This window comes from Calonectris borealis, chromosome 14 (assembly GCF_964195595.1).
Source record: "Calonectris borealis chromosome 14, bCalBor7.hap1.2, whole genome shotgun sequence".
Taxonomy (NCBI): Eukaryota; Metazoa; Chordata; class Aves; order Procellariiformes; family Procellariidae; genus Calonectris; species Calonectris borealis.
This window is the reverse complement of record NC_134325.1, coordinates 5629560-5653368: the sequence shown is the minus strand read 5'-3', so window position 1 is coordinate 5653368 and position 23809 is coordinate 5629560. Positions and strand designations below refer to the sequence as shown.

The 23809-nt window shown below is 41.6% G+C and overlaps 1 protein-coding gene across 3 annotated transcripts in view; it reads left to right on the top strand.

The window, feature by feature from the left end:
- KCNC1 (potassium voltage-gated channel subfamily C member 1) overlaps positions 1 to 23809 on the top strand; it is a 131098-nt gene that overhangs the window by 74905 nt on the left and 32384 nt on the right. For all 3 annotated transcript variants that reach the window (XM_075163082.1, XM_075163083.1, XM_075163084.1), the window contains exon 2: positions 18879 to 19812. In XM_075163082.1, the coding sequence (XP_075019183.1) occupies positions 18879 to 19812 (934 nt within the window). The remainder of the gene's footprint in view (positions 1 to 18878; positions 19813 to 23809) is intronic.

The window sequence follows — 23809 nt, the reverse complement described above, 5'->3', positions numbered from 1 at the left end:
AGGCTGGAATAACTGAAACTAAGAAGACAGATTGAACCAGCTCAATATATCCATCTTTGCTAAGCAACCGACTAAAGAGGTGAAAAAGTAGTTTGCAACAGTCTGAAGGGTACTCTGACCAAGGAGGGAAAAGCTGAGAAAAACAAAGCAGCAGGTAAATAGGAATAATGGGATGAAGAGCATGATGAGCTTAAAAAAAAAAAAAATTCCACTCTGGAATTCTCCCTTAAATGAAGAGAAGTTCGTCCCTTATAATCCCCTGAATAACCCTGGAAAGGCCTCCCAGTTGCAGCAGGATGTACAAAATATACCTTTTAGCATTTCTCACTTCCAAGCTTTGTAAGAATGATGTCTCATCTGATATGCCAAAAACCTAGGGTTAAAGCAACACCTATTAACTGATTTGCTCATCTTTAATACTAATGGGAGTTGTGTATGCATGTGAAGAATTAATAGGATTTTCTGAGTAAGCAGCAAGAAGAATGACTCATGCTAATGGTCATTACACAAGAACACCGAGAGGACCGTAACGTCACGCTCATGAGCAAGCAATGTTGTTCAGGGAAAATAAGCCAAGCACTTTCAAAATCCCATGGCTGTGTTAAATCCCATGACATCTGCCTAAATATCTACGAGTTTTTAAAGGCACCTTCTTAGCCTTGACAGTCTTACAGCATTGCTGACACCACTACTCACAACAAACAGATCCGAGGGAACTTTCTACAACACAGATTTTCAGTAACTCAGAATCTTACTTGGTTTCAGACTGTAAGCTTTTGCATAACTATTGAAACAACACGGCTATAACACAAGAAATGAACGCAGCAGGCACTGTGTATTTCAGAAGAACTAGATTTTGCTCCCCTCCCAGCGATATGCCCGCTGCATGTCCCCGAATGAGTCATCTGTGCAGGGGAAATACTTCCAAATTAGCAGATTAGGAACAGCAGATCATACAGACTTGGGCACAATGTCATAGCTACGATCCTTCCAGATCCAAGCTCTCTATGTGCACGCAGCTCTGACGACCTTGGACTGCACGTCGCAGTATGTCCTCCTTCCAGAGTCAAGCAGCCCAGAGTCTCAGCACAATGCTCTACTTGGACAGAAAAAAGTGTTCTCCTACAAGGGTCTGCTTTTCCTTGTGCACACAAGCCAGTGGCAAAGTCTGCAAAGTGGGGAGTACAGATGGGGGAGAGGAAAGCAAAGGCACGTAGCGCTGGTGCGCCCACCCAAGCTAGCAATGCTGCCAGAGGCATGGTCAGGAGGCAGGTCCTGGCCTTCACTGCACATCCATACCAGGACACAGGCGTGTAAACTATCGCATAACTTACACTGAATTATGCAATCCTTAAGTGTTCATTAACAAGCAGAGGCTACCACAAATTATTAGCGAAAACAATCTAATAAGGGGAAATCCAGAATAAACATGACCTGTTTTAATAATAGGCAAACCATGCTTTTGAGACAAGAAATTTGCATATTATCACGAGAATAAAAGTTACTGAGCTATAAATAGCAACAGGTCCACTACTAGTATTAGAAAAGACAAACCTAAGAATACATTTGTTTGCATAAGTTGCAGTTGATCTTATTTGGTAAGACTATAAATGTCCTAATTTGGTTTTAAAAGTAAAATCAATTGTAAATTTATTTAGACCAATTTACCTGCTTGCCTGTTGTACATCACTGGGCCTGTATTGATCGTTTGAGATGGAACTCATTCCAAATTGTATTGATTTAATTCATTAGCAAATTTTTAGCGAAACATATTTTGTGGTTTCAGGGCAGAAGTACATAAAGCTCCATTTAGAGACTGCAGGACTGGAGCAGGGGGTATTGGGCGGGGGGTAGGGTTCCTCTGATGAATAAGATTTACAACCAGCAATAATGTGAATCATCTGTTTCAGATAGAAGAACCATTTTCTAAACAATAAATAAGAAAAACTAGGAGTGGAAAAAGCCTAGACCCATTGATAGGGGAAAAAATGCAGTTGGTGAAATAAGAATGGGGTGAATAATACATAAATAGTACAGTGTATCAGTCGTTTTAACAGACGTTTTGATTTATGGATTTAAGTGCCTAAAATAGCTCAACAATTTATAAAACATCTTAAAATCAACAGATCATGAGTAGATTTGTCTGGCTTTAGAGCAAGGCAGTTGAGCTGCATTTGTTACCTTGGCAACCGAAGGTACCTCAGTTACCATGGCTACCGCTCCTTTAAAATATGGTTGGCAATTCCTCACTCCCCAACTTTTGTGACTATTTTGAAAAGGAAAAAAAAAAAATCCTAGTACTATGTCAACATTTGCATTGAGACAACAGGTCTGTAAAATACGAATTTTCCTAGCCCACAAGGCCAGGCTAAGAATAAGCTAATTTTTCTGCTGCAAATCTTTAGCTCACTGAGAGACTGTGTCATGAAGAGCTTGATCATCACATACTCAGTGCAACACTTCACATCAAAAACCAGCTGCACTGCTCACTGGAAGAAACGGTGCAGAAATGGACTCCTACCACGTTGCGATTTCTCTGTGCATCAAGGTTCCCCACAACAGGGCAGATGCCTGGATTGATTAATGAAACATGGAAAAAGAGTCAGAAATCCTGGGTTCTTGTTTCTGAGGCAAAGGAGGTGACACCAGGGAGTGCATTCACCTCCCCTGACTCCAGTCAGTACCCGAGATGGGCTTCCTATACAGTCCAGAAAGGACACCTTTATACAGGAAACAATTCAGTACACTCAGATCAGTGTCCTCTGAATTATCCTGAGGTTAGAGGGGCATTTATGTTGCTAAGTTGCAAGTAATGTGTTTAGGTAGTTGCTTGCACCTAATGCATCAAGATGAGAAAAGGGCTTTTCCACCTTTCCAGAAAATTGTGCACCTTGGTCTGAAGCACAGAGCATTCAAGGAAGAGGTCACAATGGGAAGCTGCCTCTTTCTCCTCATTGAGGTTATACTGCAAGTTAAATATAAAAATACTTCAATCTCTGTTTGAGAAATAAATAATAATTTTTAAAAAATAGTCACAAACTTTGATTTTGGCACCTTTTAATTACCCAACTATCTCTATGTTTTAAAGTAATCTTTAACTTTTCCTGCCTGGGAAGCAGTTTCTTGCGCTCTCCTACAGCATTCACTTGCACATAGTTCATGCCCTAAGCAGGCCTGTGGCAGCACACAATTGCCACAAATCACTCAAGAATTAGACATGGAGTGGGGGAAAACAACCCCTCTGGGATGAATGCTTTTCCATCCTTGCCGGCTAACAGAATATCTAGCTTGAACGCAAGTCCCGGCTTTCTCCTCTGCTCTTTGACTTCACCCCCAGCCCCCAATCCTCCATCTCTTTGTTTTCTGTAGCTGACTGTGTTCACCTTACTTACTACCCACAAGTCTATGAACTGCTTTTTTCAAACAAGTCATCATTATAGACGACTCTTTATTTTTAAAGACCTTATTTCTAAATAGACTTTTGTATGTAACCATTTGCCAAAGCTCTTCTTTAAGCAAAGGACATGCTGCAGAAAGGACATGAGACAGCAGTCTGTCTCACATTCAGGAGAGAAAATACAACTCATCCAGACGTTCCCAGAGAAAAATTACATTCTTGGAATCAATGCACTTCTGATGTCAGTTCATTTCACCCATTTTCCCTTAATTTTTTATGCAGTTTTGTGCCTATTATATGGCAATACTTGCTAGGGAAGATTTCCAAAAGTGATTAGTGATTTCTGGTGATTCACAGTTAATGAGTCTCCAAACCAAAGTCTCCTTAAAGGCCAGATTTTCATAAGCTGGCAGTCTGATCCTGTTAAAATATCTGATAAGAAATCTTAGCGTTGAGGACTTCAGAGTCTCATGACAAAATATTGAAGTCACTAGAAAGGGAACTGGAAAAGTTCTCACCCTTCTCCAACCCAGAGCGGCCATTTCTAGAGATATTGATGTAGCAGAGTTGCACAAGGAAGAACAAAACTCCGAGAGCCTAACCAAATCTACTGCTCCCCCCTCCTTTACCCACCCCCACATTTGCTATCTGCTGGGACGCACTGCACTGCAAGGTTAAAAGGAAGAGCATGGCTGAAAGACTGAGCTGGAATTTCACGACCGGATGGTTTTGACTCTGCAAAGACAAGTTCTGGGGGACTGTATCCTGGCCAACAGACACAGTATCCTAACAACAGCTCAGCACTCAGAATCTGACAGTCCTATCCATCCCTGTGGAAGTCTGGATATTAAGACACATGTTTTGAATGATATCGCCTAATTTTGCCCCAATCTAAGACCTCAATACTGGTAGCTGTGTAGTCAAAGTTAAAACAACATACTTGAGAAATACAGGCTCTAACCTTTAAGCCTCACGATCACCTTGTCTAGGGAACAGAAGTAGTATCTACTTGTTTTGCCTTACAAAACAGTTGCAGAGATCGATACCTATATTAACATTTCAACAGCACTTCCAAGGCATAAGGAGTTCCACACCATTAAATGCTATGCAGTATTTCAGGTTCTTTGTAGTGCAGGTAGATGCATGATATTCAAACAAAGCTATTTCAAATGAAGGATATTTCCTTTATGCTGGAGGATAGAATTCAGAAACTAAGTTGCTTCTTCAACCACAGTTCACATCATACCTGCATGTGCACTTGAATAAACTAAAGAAATGCAAATACACCACAGATGATACAGCCAGAATGCAGCAAACAATAAAAGAGGAGAGGATCCCATTATCCCACAAGATGTGGAGTGTACTGCAGGACGCAAGCTAAACACGGTTGCATAATATTGCTAGCAAACCTCTTAAAATGCTGTAAATTCCTTTCATCTTATACAGAAAACAATTTTCTTCAAGGTTCAGGCTATGACTTACCTTGTGTTCCTTTTCTAATCTTTCCATCTTTCTTTTAACCTTGACTGCATGAGAGGTGGATTTTAGAAGCATTTGCTTGTGGCTCATGCAATATACCTCACAGCAGGTGTTTAAAGGTCTCCTTCTCTCAGTAGTGCTGAGCCTTTTACAGCCCCAACTAAAAGGGGTTAACAGAGAGAGGTACTTAGTGCAGCTCCCCAGCACCAGATGAGGTGGTGGCTCTCACAGTAGCTGCCTGCAAAGGGCTGTTGGGAGCCCTTTTGAACCGCTGTGAGCAAGACAACAATGCCGTGCCATCAGCCCTGCAGCACTACCCCTGGAAATCCTCTCTCCGCAAGAACTTCACAGCTGCTAACACTGAACAGGCTTACGGGAGGGGCGGGCACTACGCCTAACTGATAGCCAGGTTAGTATCGCAGGTGTTATATGTGACTCACCAATTTAGCCTTAAAAACACAAGTGAGGACAATTTTTTTTTTCAGTTGTTCTCCTGCATACAAGCACAGAGTTTTTGCACGTCAGTAGGTACGCACTAGTGTAGCTGGATCCGGTACAGTGAATGTACACAGTAGGAGAAAACATTTTACCAGGGAAAGAAAGGATGACACAACCCTCTCCTTTAAATCAGGATAGTGCTGTCAGCCAGGGGAGAGGGAACGTGCCCTATCTGCCCTAACCTGCACACCATGAGAGGTGCTCGTGCGATGGCAGGTGCCCAGGAGTTTGGGCTGTAGCTGTCGTACCTCTTCCTGAGGTCTTCTGTGGTCACAGTAGGCCTTGTCATGACTGGAGGTCCTGGGCAGGCACGTGATTTGCCACAGTATTTCAGAGGTACCTTCGTGGACAAAAAAAGAACTAACTAGAGCTTCTGGGCCAAGCCCAAAGTGATTCTTTTTATGCAGGCAAACGCAAACTCTGGAAGGCATCTTTGAAATGTAAAGTGCTGCCTAAGTTTAAAAGAGTTGCTAGAACATCCTAGAAAATAGGAAAACTAACTAGTGTTATCAAGCTCCACAGCAAAAGGACATTTTCCTTGTTTTTCATATATGGGAGCAATAATTTCTTAAGGCAAAGATATAAACAGTATTCAAAGAGTTTAAGAAGACAGCCTAGGATACTTAGAATGGACTAAGGTGCTCACTATTGAGAAAAAAATACCTTTCCCTAAATATCATATATGTGCTTGCCCACAAAACAGTGAAATCTCACCATGAAGAAAATAAGCCATTTCCCATGAGACATTAAAAAAAAAAAAGAAAAAACAAATTATTGGGGAAGCAAAGTGTGTGACCTGAACAAGAGACTGGCACAAAGTGGTCACCTTATGGCTCCAATTGTTTACTGCTGGCACATTTAAGAGTCGAGCCACAGCAACATAGGCATAAACACTCTCCTCTTCAGAGAGACGGTAGAACTGATGTTGCAAGAAGAGGGTGATGAAGTGCCAGGTATCACCACCAAAGCCCCTTCATTCACTGGCATGGTAAATTTGGAGAGAAGAGAAGGGATCTGTAGGTAGGAGACTATAGCAAGTATATATCTTGTACCTGGGAAGGAGTGGAGCAGAACTCCACAAAGGGGAATTATTAGTAGTAAAAGCTGAGGCAAGAATTTGCACTGCAGAGGGCTTGTGTTCAGGTTTTGGAATAGGAATCAGAGTGGGTCTTCTGCAGCAACACTGCACAGGAGATCAACCTGCATTCAGCCAGTAGAAGCAAACCTCCTCTCCTTGGCATGGTTACTGTACAGGGCAAAATACCTGGAAGCCCACGCCGCATCCCGAGTGCTGGGAGTGAGGCAGGTGATCCTCTGGGCTGGCCCCAAGTTTGTCCTCCTGGGAAAGCCTCCTTCCAGAGAGTGGTCTCCCCAGCACGATGCCTCTCTGCCTGGGAGGAGCAGCCCTGGCAGACCTGGAAGAGAGGGGCTGTGGCTAGCTGAAAGGCAGGCAACACAGGACAGGAGTCAAGGGCTAGGCAGAGCCCTTCCTTTCCTTGCTTATGAGAGGAAAAGCGCTGGAAACACAGTGCTGCGGAGTCACAGGAGGGACTGGAGGCTGCAGAGATGCCATGGCACTGAGGCCATTTCTGTAAGGCCTCTGGTCCCCGCAAGCAGCCTCTACCTTCCTCTGGGTGGCAGGTCCCTCCCATTCAGGGGGTTCTTAATCGAAGGCCATCCCTAGTAACAGCAGCTGCCCTGGCAGGGCTGTGCACAGGGGAGGAGAACAGGCCCCTTTGCCAGTTCTGCATGCACTGCCAGGCATCCCCACAGTCCTTGAGACAGCTATTAGATACCTAATATATAAACATGTATTTATATTTAACATATTTCTATGTGTAATTTAGCATATTATAGTTTATATATATATAATATAATAGTATGATGTAGTATTGTATCTATATTACAAATATTATGTAGGACATTGTATGTAATATATAATATATACCACATAGTATTGCAATAGAGTACAGTATAACTAATATATATGCAAATATATATGTGTGTCTGTATTTATAATTCTATTTATATATTCATCTTATTCTATCCATATGTATATACAAAAGATTGATTCTCTTTATTCCACCATCGGTGACACGCATCTTCATATATATTTAGGATTTTATTATTGAGTGGAAATTTGCAGCCACTCAATTCACAGCAAGTGAATTTTGAAACTCTTCAGCTGCTTGTGGGACTAGCACTGGGGAAGAATCCTGTATTTTGGAGCATTACCATCAATATATGGATTACCATTCCTAGGGCAAGAGATCCTGTGTTGTGAGCAACATAACACCTTACTGAGAACTTGCTCTTGGAAAAAACCAGTCAGCACTCACTGAGTCCAATACCCTCAATCTTGTTGGTCTGAGCCAAAGGCTATTTTGGAAGTTGCCTCCCAAAAGCTACCAACACAGTTTTGTAAGTTATTTTGTCACTAATTTGGATATCTAAAATGGCTTATAGCCAGTCAAAACCTAGTATTGGCAAAGATTGTTGTCAGTGGAGGTTTCATATGAGCGAGGATGCTCCCATCCTGTGCATTATCCTTCCACAAATTAAGCTGTGCAATAGACTCTGCCTAACTGGGGAATGGAAACGTTCTTCGCTTTCCAAAATATTTTCTCATTTGCTTTAATAGTTGTTGGAGTTTCTTAATGTTTTGTAACAACTGACTAAATTGACGGGATCAGATAATTTAGATATTTGATATTTAGGTTTTGTAGAGCAAAGGCACAAAAGGTCTCAATATTTTGTAACATATTTAGGCCATCTAGGAGCTTAACAGAGCTTTTCTGCTACACACTGCACAATGGTAAGGAAAGCACTGTGGCCATAATGCTTTAAAAGCACAAACTGGTAGCTATGGCTTAAGCTAAGTGAACACTATGGGAAGAAAAGTGTCTACAACACACTGCTTGTCATAATCTGGAAAACAAAAAAGTTAATGAAAAAACGTTTTCACTGAATAATGTGAAATTGTCTAAAATGAAGCAGTCATTGAAATGCCTGGGGTTTAACACCTCATTTTCAGCCACCTTGTTAAGAAGCCTGGCTTTTCAGGGACTACATCATCTGTGACATCCATCCACATAAACTGCAGTGAAAACAGGAAATCCTGAGCTCAACATTTAGTGGCACCAAAGGGATCCCAGGGCCTCCAGTTTTTCAGAGCAATGAGTTATTTCGAGCGCCCCAGTTCTGAGGTGCTCAGCTCAGCTATCGGAGGGTAAACACTCAGCTGCTCCCAGAATTTAAAGCTCTTTAGAACACCTCTCGCGGAGTGGTCAGAAACGGAGGTTTCAAAAATCCACAGGCAAATATGAAAAAGATTGGTCTGTGTCTCCAAAGAGGAATTCTATTACAATTACTTTTGCTACAGTATTGCTTTGGGACAGAAATTGGATGAAGGACCCTACCACCGCAGGCACTGCAGACCCAGACTGCTCACCTCTTGGGGCTGCTGCCTTCTGCATCTTCCCCTTAGTCCTGCGCAGGAGCTGCCAGCGTCCTGCTGACTGACGCGCCCTACCAGCTATCGGTGAGCGCACGCAGAAGGTTTCACACCCTGTCCAAGGGTGGTTATGTAGCCAGCCTACCCACAGTTTAAACCATAAAGATTTGACAGCTGCTTATTTTAATTTGTCTTGAAGCAGAAGCATTATTGTCCGAATACAAACGTGATCTGGAACACGCTCCAAATATCTTGGCTTAAAAACCACAGGGAGAAAAGTCAGCCTTGTTTGTTAGGTTAGGGAGTTCTGTATTCAGGACAAAGCCTCGCTATGTATTTCAGGTTTTCCCCTGTGGAGTTTTGCACTCAATACTTCCACACACTGGAGTGTTTCCTCTTGCAAAAAAATAAGCAAGCAGGGCACGCTCCTTCTAATGGAGCTGGAGACCCCCGAGCACCCTCTGCCTGCTTCATACTTTGCCTTTACTTCGTAACAATTTTATTCCTCGGGTGCTGGTGTGCAGCTGAGATTGCTGAATCAAACCCCACTGAGGGTGGGCCCTGAAAGGCTACAGAAATATGTCTCCTGCTCTGTGAAAGGCTCCTAGCACCACTCTAAAGCTAGGTTTGAGAGAGGCTGTACTCCTTATAAGCATGAGCATGTGAATTAAGCCACCTTTCGGCAAGTCCCAGTGCAGAAGCTGTAACAAAAAGGGAAAACAATAGTGTCTTGCTTCCCCACAAGAGTCCCAGGACTCATGTAGCCTACAGCTAAATTCAAGTCAAAGGAACGCCTAAGTCAGCAACTTTAAGCGCGCGCGCACGCATGTATGCGTGCAAGAGAGTAAAACCTGTCAACCAGGATTTGTAGTTTCACATTTCCAAAATCAAAATGTGAGGCTTGGTCAGAGATACATACCTACCTTCATCTGGCTGCGCTTGATCCTAACCATGAGCATGTGTGTGATTTTTTATTCAGTTTGGAAGGAGAAAAATAAAAATTACTTCTAAACCATAGGAAGCCTCAGGACTAAGCTGATTTTGCAAGTCTTTGGGTTTTCCCAGTTGGATTCTGCCTAGCTCTAATCAGGAATTCCCCTTTGTCAAGGAATTGCATAAGAAATGCCTTTTTCCTTCCCAAGAGGAAGGACTGGCAGCAAGTTAGAGATGAAGGAAGTGTGATTTTCTCAGGAGATAAAATAGCATCAGAACAGAGGTGGTGAGGTGAGATCTTGAAAATCCTAACGCATGACACTACCACCAGTCATTGCTACAAAACTCTCCTTTTCAGTTTAGAACAGAAAGTGTGCAGAGTCCAAAAAATGTTACCTACTGCCTAAAAGAAAAAGACTGAAAAACCTAGCAATAATGGGCAATTAAAGTTCCCTGGTTTCATTTGTCATGTGTTAGTTTATGTTCCAGTGTATGAGATGTTACATGACTTTCTCAGTTTCTCTAATTCTAGAGCATTTGACAGAACTGACAGCATAAATGTGTGTGGCATCATCTGAAAATGAGATTAATAATTATATTGAATTTATGCGGCAAAAGCATGAGCATATGAAAACAGGAGTCTAGGACTCATGCAACATTTGAATGTTTAGTGGTTGTTAGCTTACAAAAGAAGGAAAACATCTGCAAATTTCTAAATGCTTAGCTGTCTGTAATGGATAGGACAAAAGTGAACAAGTTTAAAATGTAGCAAAGATGATTTAGGTTAGGCATTAGGAAGAAAAAAATACAGATAAAATACGGTGAAGCACTGGGATAAATTTCCTGCAGAATTTCTACAATATGCAACATTGGAGGTCTTTAATATCAGTCAATATAGCTATCTTTCAGGAATGATCAAAGACTGTGCTTTGGGACAGGGGAATGACATTTGGAGGTCCCTACCAAATGTACATTTCTGCAGTCCCTTGAAGAAATGGAAGACTTACTTTCAACACTTACAGCTCCTTCTGCAGTGTCCCATATACCTAGCTGCAGAAATCTTGGGGCCCTTTTGGATCAGGAATCTATATATGTTAAGATAAGAATTTCCCATTGAGTTGTTGCTGAGCAATATGAAACATTTCTTTCTCCCACCATACTGTCTCCATATAGTTCTCACTACCAGCCAGACTAGGGAGCTAGCAAGGAAGCTTGCAAAATAAATTCACATCTCTTCTCTGACAACGTTCCTATTAAATCACAAGATTTAATCTATCCTAGATGAAACTGGAAAACTTGCCCGTGACCTACAAAGAACCATTCCAACCTTTGCCTAGTGACCAGCTGGCTGGCCATGTGGTCACAGAGAAATACTGTACATACCACACTTCCAGTTCTGATGCAGTCTTGCTTATCCCCGTAACTACCTCGTCAAAGCACATGGCTGCCTGCTAGGACTAACATTTGAGAGATCTGCTCAATTTATTTATTGCAATGTCAACACCGAATAACTTAAGCATATTTTCCACAGATGACTGCACTTTTTTTTTAACACGCTGTTTCATGTCTGCGTGCCACTAAGCATTCCAAGATTTTTTTGCAAGCTGTCATATATTTTTTTGGCATTACATAACCATTTCATCCATGAGCTGCTAGTGGACTTTTCATCTGACTCTGGAGCAAGCTTTGTCTATCTGCAAGCCTACTTCTTCCATTTGTCTCAGCTAAGAGACATGAATTTGAATCATCTTGTGAGCGAACCAGCATGTTTGCTGATGGAAGCTTCTGTATTGATATTCTTATATGCCACTGAAAGAAGACAGGCTGCCAAGAGGGTCACCTCTCCCTTCAAGAGAAGAGCTTGGTGGTAACATCTGCTTGTGCCCTCATACACTTATATCACACCTGCAAAAGCAGAACTGGATTTTTCCCCTTGCAAATAATTTCAGTTTCATAATCATTGCTCAAAGGATGTCGAAACATCTTACATTAGGATTCTTAACGAAATATTGCAGGGGTTGCTTTTTGACAGAGTCCTGGCTTTTGCTCACTTCCACAGCATTATCTGGTTGTTAGTATCATGTGCCTACATTTAGTCATTTGATCAGTCATACAGATTCAATATTTCTTTCAAAAATTCAGCAGAATTACTTGCACATTCAAAATGAGTCATTTGTTTGAATCAGGGTCCATATCTCTAAGAAAGCCTGGAAAATCAGTCTTGATAGATAATAAAGTGGTTATAAAGCCAGGTATTTTAAAGCAGCTTTCATTTAACCCATACTTCGGCTGAGCTGCAGCAAAAAGTTTTGTCTCTATTATTAAACGTTTTGGCGATACATGGATTAAGTTTTAAATGAAGAGTGGTTAAAGCAGTTTTCAGATTAAAATAAAAACTAAGCAAAGCTTTGTGATTCAAGTCACAGATAGGCAAATGTTGGCAGCTTCATGCAGGTGTAAGAGTTTTCAGAGACAAACCTCAAGCAGATGAACTACTGTAAAAGAAAGGTGGTAAAGTATTTGAAGAGATGCCTTGTGAATGGAAATTACGGGGTTTTATGCAGGTCTAGCAAAAAGCACAGGGCTCTGGGTATATTCGATTTACTGATGCTTTGTAGAAAACCAGCTCATGGGTTGCCAGCACTGATCTGAAACTCTTCTGAGCCTAGCTTGTTCCTGCAGGATATACAGCATTTACCAGCCATAGACTTACTGAAAAATTACTAGACTTGGGATTTTTTAATTATTCTCCCTGCCTGCTCCCCCCCTGCCAAAAAAAACCAAAACCCCCATACTTTTCTGGAAGCCCCACAGCACTAATAGCTCCATCACTTTTTCTTCAGAGACAAAGATGTCTGGTGGGAGAGTTCTCACCTCCCATTTCAGTCTTGGCAAGCCCTGGGTTCACCTATGAGAGAAGCAGCAACTCTCATGCTGCTCAGATGCCCTGCTCATACAGACTAAGACAGCGACTGCTTAGCTCCTGTGCTTTGTTGGTTCAGGACCAGGAGGATTATGATGTAGTGATTTAAATATTTTTGTCATTAAAACCAAAACTCACCGGAATAGATCAGTAGAAAGAGAGGGTGTCATTTCTATAGAAAATTTCCTGATGCTTCAACAGATGTACTTCAAACAAAATGCCATCTTCCTCTGCCTTTCATCCAGAGGTTCAGGGAAGGGTAGAATTTCCTGAATTTCCCTGCAAAAGGATAGGGATTAAGAATCACTTTTTAAATACTTCTGTTAGCAGTTGCAAAGGGAGAGGCTGGCAAATCTTCTCTGAGTGTGATCTGTTTCTTTTCTCCCATGTAGCTTGAGTCAGGATTGTTAAATGATTCTGAGCAGTATCAAAGGAGAAGAGCACCCATCTGTGGCGTGCAGCTTCTACTAACTCATTCTGAACATGTGATCTGGAATGAATTATGAATGGTGTGTCGTATAAACCGCTATTTCCTAGAAAACAAACTCTGAAGTTACTGAAACTTGACTTGCAAAAGCTGTGCTGCTTCCACTGCCACCACCCACTTTTCTTGTTGTCTACGGTTCAAGAGTGGTGTCTCTTATCACAGACTCAGCCAAGGTCTCCCTTCCCAGGTCCCCACTCCAGGCATACTTTGGGCTGGACGCTGGGCAGACATAAATTGGCAGGCAGTCCCAAGCCCCAAAGAGTTTACTATCTCAATTAAAAAAAAAGTAGACAAAGGATGGTGCAAAAGATGCTGGCACACATGCTTGAAGACTAAGAATGTGTCAGTGGTGGAGGTTGGAAAAGAGCCCTCAGTCACTGATTTCTGTCCCGGTGCTTTCATCACCAGCCTTCGCTGCCCACCTGCATTGAAGCCTGGCAATTCCAGGCGCTGTATCAATGAATTCTGGTGCGTTACTGGGCTTATTTGTTTAAAACAAAGCATAAAAAAGGTTTCTTATGTCCAAGAGCAGAACTATCTCAGAAATGCAAGGTAAAGTGCTGTTTTAAAAACTGGTTCCCGGAAGTAAACAGCCACAGTGTATTTAATATTGTCTGGTCCAATCCTCAGACCTTTTTTCTGAGTGAGCCTAGCCTCCTCATACTCATGTATTGGAAGGTTTATTTGTGTTTTTAAGGCTGTTGGACTTTTGTTTTCTTTCCATGCTAAGTGGAAAGATACTGGCTCATTATTCATGAGAGGCTAGGTCTAATTCTGTTACCTTGCTCCTTTTACAGCTATGCAAAGCTGATGTGAAACACTACTATTCTGAATTAATTGGCACTTCATATTCACACTGCACTGGCAAAAATGGCTGGGTTAGACATAGGGCAGTGAAGAAGCACGGAGAAGCAGGCCTTTGAGATAGATAAATAGATATATAGATAGATTTAATCAGAGGCAATAAAAATTAGATTATGAAATTCTCCACTTACGGGCATGATGTCTTTTAGATTCTTTTTAGAGTCTTATTAAAATATATCCACTATTAACAGAAATTATGCAGCAGTGTAACTTCTCTCTCCAGAACGAAGACATTTTAATGTAACTTATATTTTAATGAAAATATTCCCTTTTAAAATCTCCTCTCTGCCTTCCCTTACGGCTTCTGTGGTTTTGGACAATCTGAGATTTTTCTTTGTTGGTATCAGAGCCAGAAAAAAGCAATGGCAGCAGCATCTCTAGTGAAATAGGAATCATTCACATGTGTCAAAGCAGATAAAAGAGTTTTGATCACTTCAAACACTTTACCTAGGTATTTTCATTAATTATAGGAAATTTTAGCTTCCATTATGTAACTCAACAGCACGTGACATCACTTCATAAAATCCTCACTCCTTTCCCCCAGCCCATTCAGATCCTAGGAAAGAGAAATTCTGTAGTAAATGTAAGGAGAAAGAAGATTAAGAATCACTAAATAATACAAGAGCAATCCATTGGTTTGATTAGTGTTCAGGCCATTATTAGTGAAATAAAAAGAGATAGCCTTATTTTCAAAGACATTAGAACATATACGAGTCCCATAGTCTTCACTAGATTTTACCAGCATTGCTCATCTCTGGACTTGACAAGCTATCATGTTAGGCATGATGGCTGATCTCTGTTGGCCTCTGCCGATGGGCCAGAGAGCGCTCTTTTTTCAACCCTTTTGGCACGAATAAGTGCTGCTCTCCTTAGAAAAACACACTCACTGAATTTGGTGCTATTGGAATTTGCTTACAGCTTGCTAGATCTTATATCAGATAATTAACACAGAAAAATATTCAGAAGAAAAAAGGGGTGGGGGGCAATATAAATTGGGGATCACAAACATAAATCTATGCCAATGATATATTACGCATTCATTTGTGGCAAGCTGCTAAATTTCTGCATCCCAAGCAGCTGCAGGTGATAAATCTATCAGAGATGGGTGCCAATGAACGAATTGTCAGGCCTGGTTCTCAGGCATTTCTGCACTTCTTTGGATCAGCCAAGGGACTGGGGAACTGTAATGGGACCTTTATTAACAGCTGCTCTCCATTGTCTTCTCCTTCCAGTCTGTGCAGTCTTTCTTCTGAAACAAAAACAAGGGTCTTTCAATACTGAAGCATGGAATGACTAAGGAGCATTTTTACTTCCCAAATATAAAATAGGTTTTAGGATTAGACAGTAATTCAACAGAGAAAAAAAAATTAAATTGGCGAAGAAATACTGGGATTCTTCCTATCAGTACCATTCCTCAGACATGGTTCTATGAAATCTTGGAAGCAGACCCACACTTCCAAAGCTGCAAAGCATTCAAGAACATGCCCATCCCTGGGAAAGGGCCCTGGATGTTGTTAAGTACAGATAGAATGAAGCAAACGCTTCACGTTCATTTAGCAGGTGCTTCCTGCTCTGCTGAACTGGGGACTAAAAGTTCTCAATTCCCCTCTGAAGCCAAGGTGTGCAGACACGAGGGCTAACAGCAAGAGAGATCATGGGTGTGATGTTCTCTACTGATAACACTGCTAGCATGTACCGCTGCAGAGAACTTAAATGTCCTGTCAGCATTGGTTATTTCTTCCCTTTAACACAGCAAAACATCACTTTTCAAGACACTTGCTGTGCAAGGTCAGCCGGAAGGTTGTTCTAAGCAGGAAAAACTCACTCCAGAGAGATATTCACGCACACCAAGAGGAGAATTGCATTTTGAGTCAGCATAAAGAAAGGGGCCTTCTTCACAGACCCCTTAAAATGCAAAATGGTTTTATTCCCCTCTCTGCTTCTTATCTGTGAGTGCTACCTGACTTAACAAAGTGTCAGCATTTCCTTTTGCAGCTTGAATTCTCAGGGCTCTACAACTCTACAGTAAAAATCTGCTCCAGGCTGAAATAGAGCAGACATGCTGAGGCTGCTAGGAACATTTTCCTGAGTTCTTGGTGCAAGATGCTTTTTGTTTCTCGTTTTACTCATATTCAGACAATAGGGGTATTAACCTCTACTTAATTAAGCTCTGAGTGCTAACAATATCATACACAAACTGACTTTGACCACATAAAAGATTCTTCAACTTATTTTTCAGGGAGACTGTTGATATACTAAACTCAGTAACATTAAAATGAAAGCATATAGAACCTGTACACATTTATCTAGGATCACAAAGCACATGACAAACACCAGCTGGTATTTTTTTTAACCTATTTTACAGATGGAGAAACTGTGCATGGAGAAATTTCCCTGTTTAACAGGAGAATCTGATAAAAAGATACCTGCAGTCCTGCTTCTAAATTTCACTAACCTCCAGATTGTTTATCTTCCAGACAACTATTTATATTAGACATTGATTTTAGCACATATCAGCACGTATATTAGATCATCACATAACAATGCTGTGATAGCCTGAGGCATTTAGGGAAAGGTACTGGGTTTTTTTAAATCTGAGACAATGGCTAAGTTCTGATCTTTTTGGCAACAAAATTGGATTTGAAAAGCAGAAGAGCCTGTTTGCTTCTGTATCCTTCCAAGCTTATGTGCTCTTACTGGCCAAACACTGGTACAGGCTTTCCAGAGAGACTGTGGGATCTCCAACTTTGGAGATATTCAGACCTGGACCAGACAAGAGCTTGAGCAACCTGGCCCAACTTTGAAGTTGTACCAAACGACCTCCAGAGGGCCCTTCCAATCTAAAAGATTCTGTGATTTTATTCTCTGCCAGTTTCTCTGTATTCTATTAAATGGTTCACCTCAAACTGTGGCAAATCCTTGCTTTTGACTTTGTTTGCTAATATGGAAGGTCAAGTGTAATTCTGCACTAGGTCTACCCAGGAAAGCAGACAGGAGGAACTTCTTGATTGCAGGAGAGCTTTGGTAGCTTGAAGCATAGGTTATTTTTAACAATTTCTTTTAGATTATTGCACGGCATTTACTGGCTACAGACAATTAGAAGAAACTAGTTCTTTTTAACCCCTATTTTGGCTACACTGCTGAAAAAGGGACATTATGAATAACAGGACACTATAAGAATATTTGAATAATATTTTAATTATCACAGCTGCTTATGCTCATGAAGACAGTGAAATAATATCTTACGTGACGTCTCTTGCCAAGGTGACACACAAGACAAACAGGAAGATACCAGATGTAGAGAGTGAAATGGAGAGAAGTATTACCATTACTGTACCACTCCTACGCACAAAGAGACTTCTTAGATATATGCAAACTACTTAATTGATTAAAGGAGGATTGAGCAGAGGAACTGTGGTTACAAAAGTTGTGAATTTTGGCCTGACTGTACTCCTCAATTATCCTGGAATACCACAAAGAGATCTTCTTTAGGCTGAGGAAAGTTTGAGAAAAGCTGAGAGAGTTGGGGTTATTCAGCCTGGAGAAGAGAAGGCTTCGGGGAGACCTTATGGTGGCCTTTCAATACTTAAAGGGGGCTTTTAAGAAAGAAGGGGACAGACTTTTTAGCAGGGCCTGTTGTGACAGGACAAGGGGGAATGGTTTTAAACTGAAAGAGAGTAGATTCAGACTAGATATAAGGAAGAAATTTTTTACAATGAGGGTGGTGAAACCCTGGCACAGGTTGCCCAGAGAGGTGGTAGATGCCCCATCCCTGGGAACATTCAAGGTCAGGTTGGACGGGGCTCTGAGCAACCCGATCTAGTTGAAGATGTCCCTGCCCATGGCAGGGGGGGTTGGACTAGATGACCTTTAAAGGTTCCTTCCAACCCAAACTATTCTATGATTCTATGAAAAGCAGGAACTGAAGCAGAAAAGGCAAATACTTTTAAGATAAGCACTTATTGACTTTGGGGGCTGCTACCACCTTCACTGTAACTTGATTAACCAAATTGTAATCCAACAGCCTTAAAAAAGATTCATCTAGTTCTGGTACAAGTCTTACATTGTAATGAGAATCTCTTCAAGAAAACTTTGTCTGGTAAAATCCAATAGATCTGTCTCCTTTTGGATCAGCTGACAGGCTTACCTGAAGCCTCTTTCTTCCCCTCCCTGTCCCACACTCCCAGAAGATCTGGAGAAGGGAACTGAGAACAGAGATGTTTACTCTAGGAGAGCTCAGTTTGATATGTGACTGTGCCTCAACCTGTCCCTGCGATTTGGCAAGAAAGTCTGACGATGCCAAGCAGGACTCTGCTCCTTGCTGTAGAGCCCACTTGGGACTGCCACTAGTATTTACTAGCAGCTTACTAAGATCTGAAATACCACAACTGTCACTAAGCTGGGAGCAGGAGGCAGCCACCATACCACTGACACAATGCTGCAAAAAGACTCTTGCATGACGGTTGTCCTAGAAGCTGTGCTCTGTCTTTAAGACCAGGAAGTAACAGAAGACCAAGTTCAGGCAGGTAGAATTTCAGTATGTCCTTAACCTTAAATCCCACAGAAAGCTCGGAGATTTAAACGCTTGCTTAAATTTACACTCACACTAGAGTGCTATCTGTATAGGAATGGATGTCAGCATGTATTTATATACTGCTCTCCCTCCAAGTTTGAATGTTAGGCTGTCTTTGCAGGTGAGACTTGGCGTCTTAAGCCCACAGGAAAAAGGCTTGGCATTATCTTTAGTTTTAATACAGCTCTTGTCTCTCCCTGGTGTTTCAGAATCAAAGCCCCTGTACTTAACCTACTGTTTAACATTTCTCTCATATCTATCTTTCCACAGTATGTGGCATTTGCCTCCCTCTTCTTCATTCTGGTCTCCATCACCACCTTCTGCCTCGAGACCCATGAGAGATTTAACCCCATTGTGAACAAGACAGAAACTGAATTCATCGGGAATGACACCCAGGTGCGGCACTACAGGGAAGCAGAGACTGAAGCCTTTCTCACCTACATCGAAGGTGTCTGTGTGGTCTGGTTTACATTTGAGTTCTTGATGAGAGTCACTTTCTGCCCAAACAAGGTGGAATTTATCAAAAACTCTTTGAACATCATTGACTTTGTGGCCATACTGCCTTTCTATCTAGAGGTTGGACTCAGTGGCCTGTCTTCCAAAGCTGCTAAGGATGTCCTGGGCTTCCTCCGTGTAGTCCGTTTCGTGCGAATCCTGCGAATTTTCAAGCTGACCCGCCACTTCGTTGGGTTGCGGGTCTTGGGACACACCCTCCGCGCCAGCACAAACGAATTCTTGCTGCTCATCATATTTTTGGCATTGGGCGTCTTAATCTTTGCCACGATGATCTATTATGCCGAGAGAATAGGTGCTAAACCAAATGACCCTAGTGCCAGTGAACACACACACTTTAAAAATATCCCCATCGGCTTTTGGTGGGCTGTTGTCACCATGACGACCCTGGGCTACGGAGACATGTATCCTCAGACTTGGTCAGGCATGCTGGTGGGGGCCCTCTGTGCTCTCGCTGGTGTGCTGACCATTGCCATGCCTGTCCCTGTCATTGTGAACAATTTCGGAATGTATTACTCCTTAGCTATGGCTAAGCAGAAGCTACCAAAGAAAAAAAAGAAGCATATCCCGAGGCCACCCCAGCTGGGATCCCCCAATTATTGTAAATCTGTCGTAAACTCTCCACACCACAGTACTCAGAGCGACACTTGCCCACTGGCCCAAGAAGAAATTTTAGAAATTAACAGAGCAGGTAGGAAACCTCTTAGAGGAATGTCCATCTGACCGTTAACCTCCATCCCACGTAGTGATTTAAGATTCAGCCAGACTGCTTTCTTAGAGCAATGGGTAGCACATTTATCCATTCTAGTCCCACCATCACACAGTGAATAATATGTGTGAAGTCTAGGTTGCAGGGACAAATGGTACAGTGGAGGCTGATGAGCAAAACTAAGGATGAGAGCACGCTCTAGGAGCCCAAACTTTGGTCCTGGTTAAGGGCATACAAGTCTCAAGATATTTTGAAGAGCTGTTACATCTAGTGGAAGAATTTTGAGAGTTCTACAGCTATGTTGCTGGACTGTGTAATGCATCTCAGAGGCTCCTGAGAGCTGAATGCTTCATAGAGCAGAGTAGGAGCCAAGTACTCAGCAATTACAGAGTTTTCTGACAAAATAGGGCTGGAATTTGAAACAGCCAGATGCTTTCTCATTTGTTCCCATTTGGGACCTTTCAGCTGTTTTAAATGGCAGATATTGTACATCTCATTACAGAAACTAGGTGCCTAGTAAGTTGAAGGGACAACCATGCCATCATGCATATTCACGAGACAATCCCGTCTCTTTCTGACGATTAACTGCAAAGTAGAACAACAGCTCAAATTCTTGACACTAATGCAAAATGACTCACTCTGAGACAAGACTAGCTGTAAGGATGTTTATTCCATGGCATGCAAATCAATCTATTCTATAATATTCCACTAGAATTTAGCATTTAGAACTATGAAGAGTTTTGAACCACATTTTCTAAAACATGCTCCTTTTGCAAGTATGGGTTGGTGAGTTACAGCTGTTTCAACCTTCTAGCAGCAAAGGCCAACTGGAGAAGGTCTGACTGGTCCCTACTGGCTGGTTTGGCCTAAACGGTGATCGCCTCATAATATGGCATTCTTATTTTTAATTATACTGATTCATGTTAGCAATAGGTGAAACCAGAGCAAAATTAATCATACTAATTCTACTGGGAGGGGGGAGGGAAATGGAAAAAATACTAGTCACCATGGAATATATTATAATATCCCATGGCTAGTGGTTAATTATGGGAATATCTCAGTTTTATGAGAATCCTCCTATAGCACATAAAGTTACGGGGCTCCAATTTGATTATTTAAACCCCATAATCTACCTCTACCCATGGAATATCACTATTTATTCCATGGAGTAATTTCAAAGTAGATAACCATGTTGAAAACAAAGCCAACTTCATTTTTGGCAGATATTCCAGCCAAGTTGCATAGTAGACATTCTTCAGCCTGTTCAGAATATCCCCCTGTGTTGTATTAGATAGAACATATCGCCAGTCAAGTGATTTTAACTGACATCTAGTCAAAAAGAGATGTTTGGAAAAAGCTAGCATATACCTATGATGGTCTTGTGTTATCATTTTTTTACTTTGAAGAAAATTCTAATTTGTTACTCATTGTGAGTGAAGTATTCTCTCGTCATCTCATAGCCATGCATGTTGATGTCATTGTGAGAGGCACAAAGAAAGTGAGACTTTCCTTTGTGTGTGACTTCACCAATGCCAATGCTAATTTTGGAGGGGAAGAGCTGGTGGGAACCTTTCTCTTCTTTTCTATTCTCTTCTCTCTTCTTTTCTTATTTCTTTTCCCTTTTGTGCAACTATGTAAAATCCATTCAGAAGGTAAATAGCTTTCATTTTTTTTGTTAAAGGCTATTCCATTGCAACAGGCCAATCACAATTCACGTGACTGATAGACTGTCTCTTTCCTATTGTATCTTTGGCGCATAAGCGTATGGTTTTATCATCCATTCCCCTCAGGTTGCAAATGCTTATCACAACTCATGTCCAAGCAGCAAACTTCCTCATAAGTAGATGTCTTCGTGGCATCACGTATCAAGAGGGAAAGAGGGCACAAACAATATTGCGTGTCTCCTACTGTGAGCAATATGCCAACTACCCATTTGTAATGCGCAAGAGGCGCCGGACCCTTGAGTACTTTAGCAGTCAGCTACAGAGCTACAGAAATCCCTTGCTTTATGAAGTTCCTTCCATTACCTACCCTGGTCCTCTCTGGGAACTAGAGGACTAAGAACTCTACGAGTTCAGTGCAATTCCACACTGGTATCCTGAGAATACGTGTAACTTTGGTTCAATGTGGAACTGGTTTGCCACCATCAGTGCTCTAAAATCAGCTGTTACCACAATATCCATGAAGTATTGATAGTAACAGCAACTTATCTATTTCTGCAATAATTAAGAGAGACTATTTTTATATACGTATGCAAGCATATATATTTTAAGAAGTAACAAAGCACACATACTTCAGCTAACAAAATGTTAGTGTCGGTAACACTGTTGCTGGAGTTCTGTTTCTGATAATTATTATGCACCACTAGCAGCAAAAAAATGTTGCCTGCATCTCTTAGCATCCTAACAGGGAAAGATCTATACGTGTGCAAGAAAAAAGTAAAAAATAGTAAGATCAGAACTGTTAAAACAAGACCTGCATTGCCTTGGATGTTGAGGTTCACTTACATAATATGAAGCATTCGTAGGCACTGACTTGTTCCTGAAACTATAACCTGCACGTTATATGAAAACAGAGACTTGCAAGCAGTGAATGTTTCCCATACTGTAAAATATTTGGATTGGTTAACAGCACTTAGCTGTAAACAACCAGTTAACATTGTACTAGGAACACAGAATGGGTGCCTAACGTTTCTAAAATAATGCCTGTGTTGTCCAAGATATTTCTTGTAATTTTTAACTGTACAGCTTCAGTGTGACAGTGTCTAGGTGATATAAGGTCATACGATGTATACCTAATATGTTATTCCAAAAAAAGCCTGATAGCTGCTCAGGTGTAAAGGACATCGCATGAAGTTATTAATTCCATATATTATGTGTGGTGGAATGATTAAACACTTCACAAAACAGTGACAAGTATGAAATAATTCCACATGCGACTATCTTTCTATAGCCCTCTCATGCACCGAGTCAGCAGTTCACAGCCATTCTCGGTGCACGCGCACAGGGCCAAGGGGGCTCTGCGGAGAGCTCTGCACAGCCACGGCCCAGTGCCTCCTCTCAGGCTAAGGAGCACTTTCCTGGCACAGACATGCAAAGAGCAGAACTTTGCCCACAGGCTGCACAGCTGCTGCCAATGATGCTATGGTCATTTGCAGGCAAAGCAAAGATGGTTTGAATTTAAATTCTGGTAGGTTTGAATTAAATTTTTAAATTGTCCCCAACACTCTCAGCAGCTCAGTCCTGGGCTAATCTACACCTGGCAGGAGGGTATCTTTAAATAACAGCACTTGATTTTAATTTGATGTAAAGAATGTCAGAGTTTGATTCTACCATGCCTCCCCGTTCTGCAGCAACCCTTCCTGCTCTCCATCCCATCCGATCCCGTCAATGGGTGGTTGGGAAAGCAGCAGAAGGGGAGGAAAGGCACTTCAGAGGAGAGGATGGCAGAGCTACTGCTGCAAGCGGGCCTTCACCAGCAGCATTAAGAAAGTAGAGATTTCCTCTGTACAAAAAATCTTCTTTAAGGCAGTTTCTGATGCCCGTAAATTCTCAAGATACTGCTTATATAGTGCCTGGAGGAACTGGGCCTGATACAAAGGAGCAGATCTCACCTGGCCGATTTGACTAAAACTCCTCAACCCGGGGATATCTCAAGACTATAGAGGACGAGGTGTCCCCTCATTTAAAATATACACACCAAGTTCTAGCATCACCATATCAAACCATTAACTTTGTTATGTTGCAGTGTTGTTTACAGACCCCATTCAAGATCAGGGCTTCCTTTTGCCATTGTTGTACATGTGACAACCACTATATTACAATCAAATACCCAACAGGCTAAGTAGACAGCAAAGAGAAAATGGAAGTAATCTCCAGTATTTTCATTTGACACAGGACTTAATTTAATCGAGCAAGATCACTCGAAAGGTCTGTGGCAAAGCCACTGGTTGAACATAAGTAAATAAGCATCAGTCAAC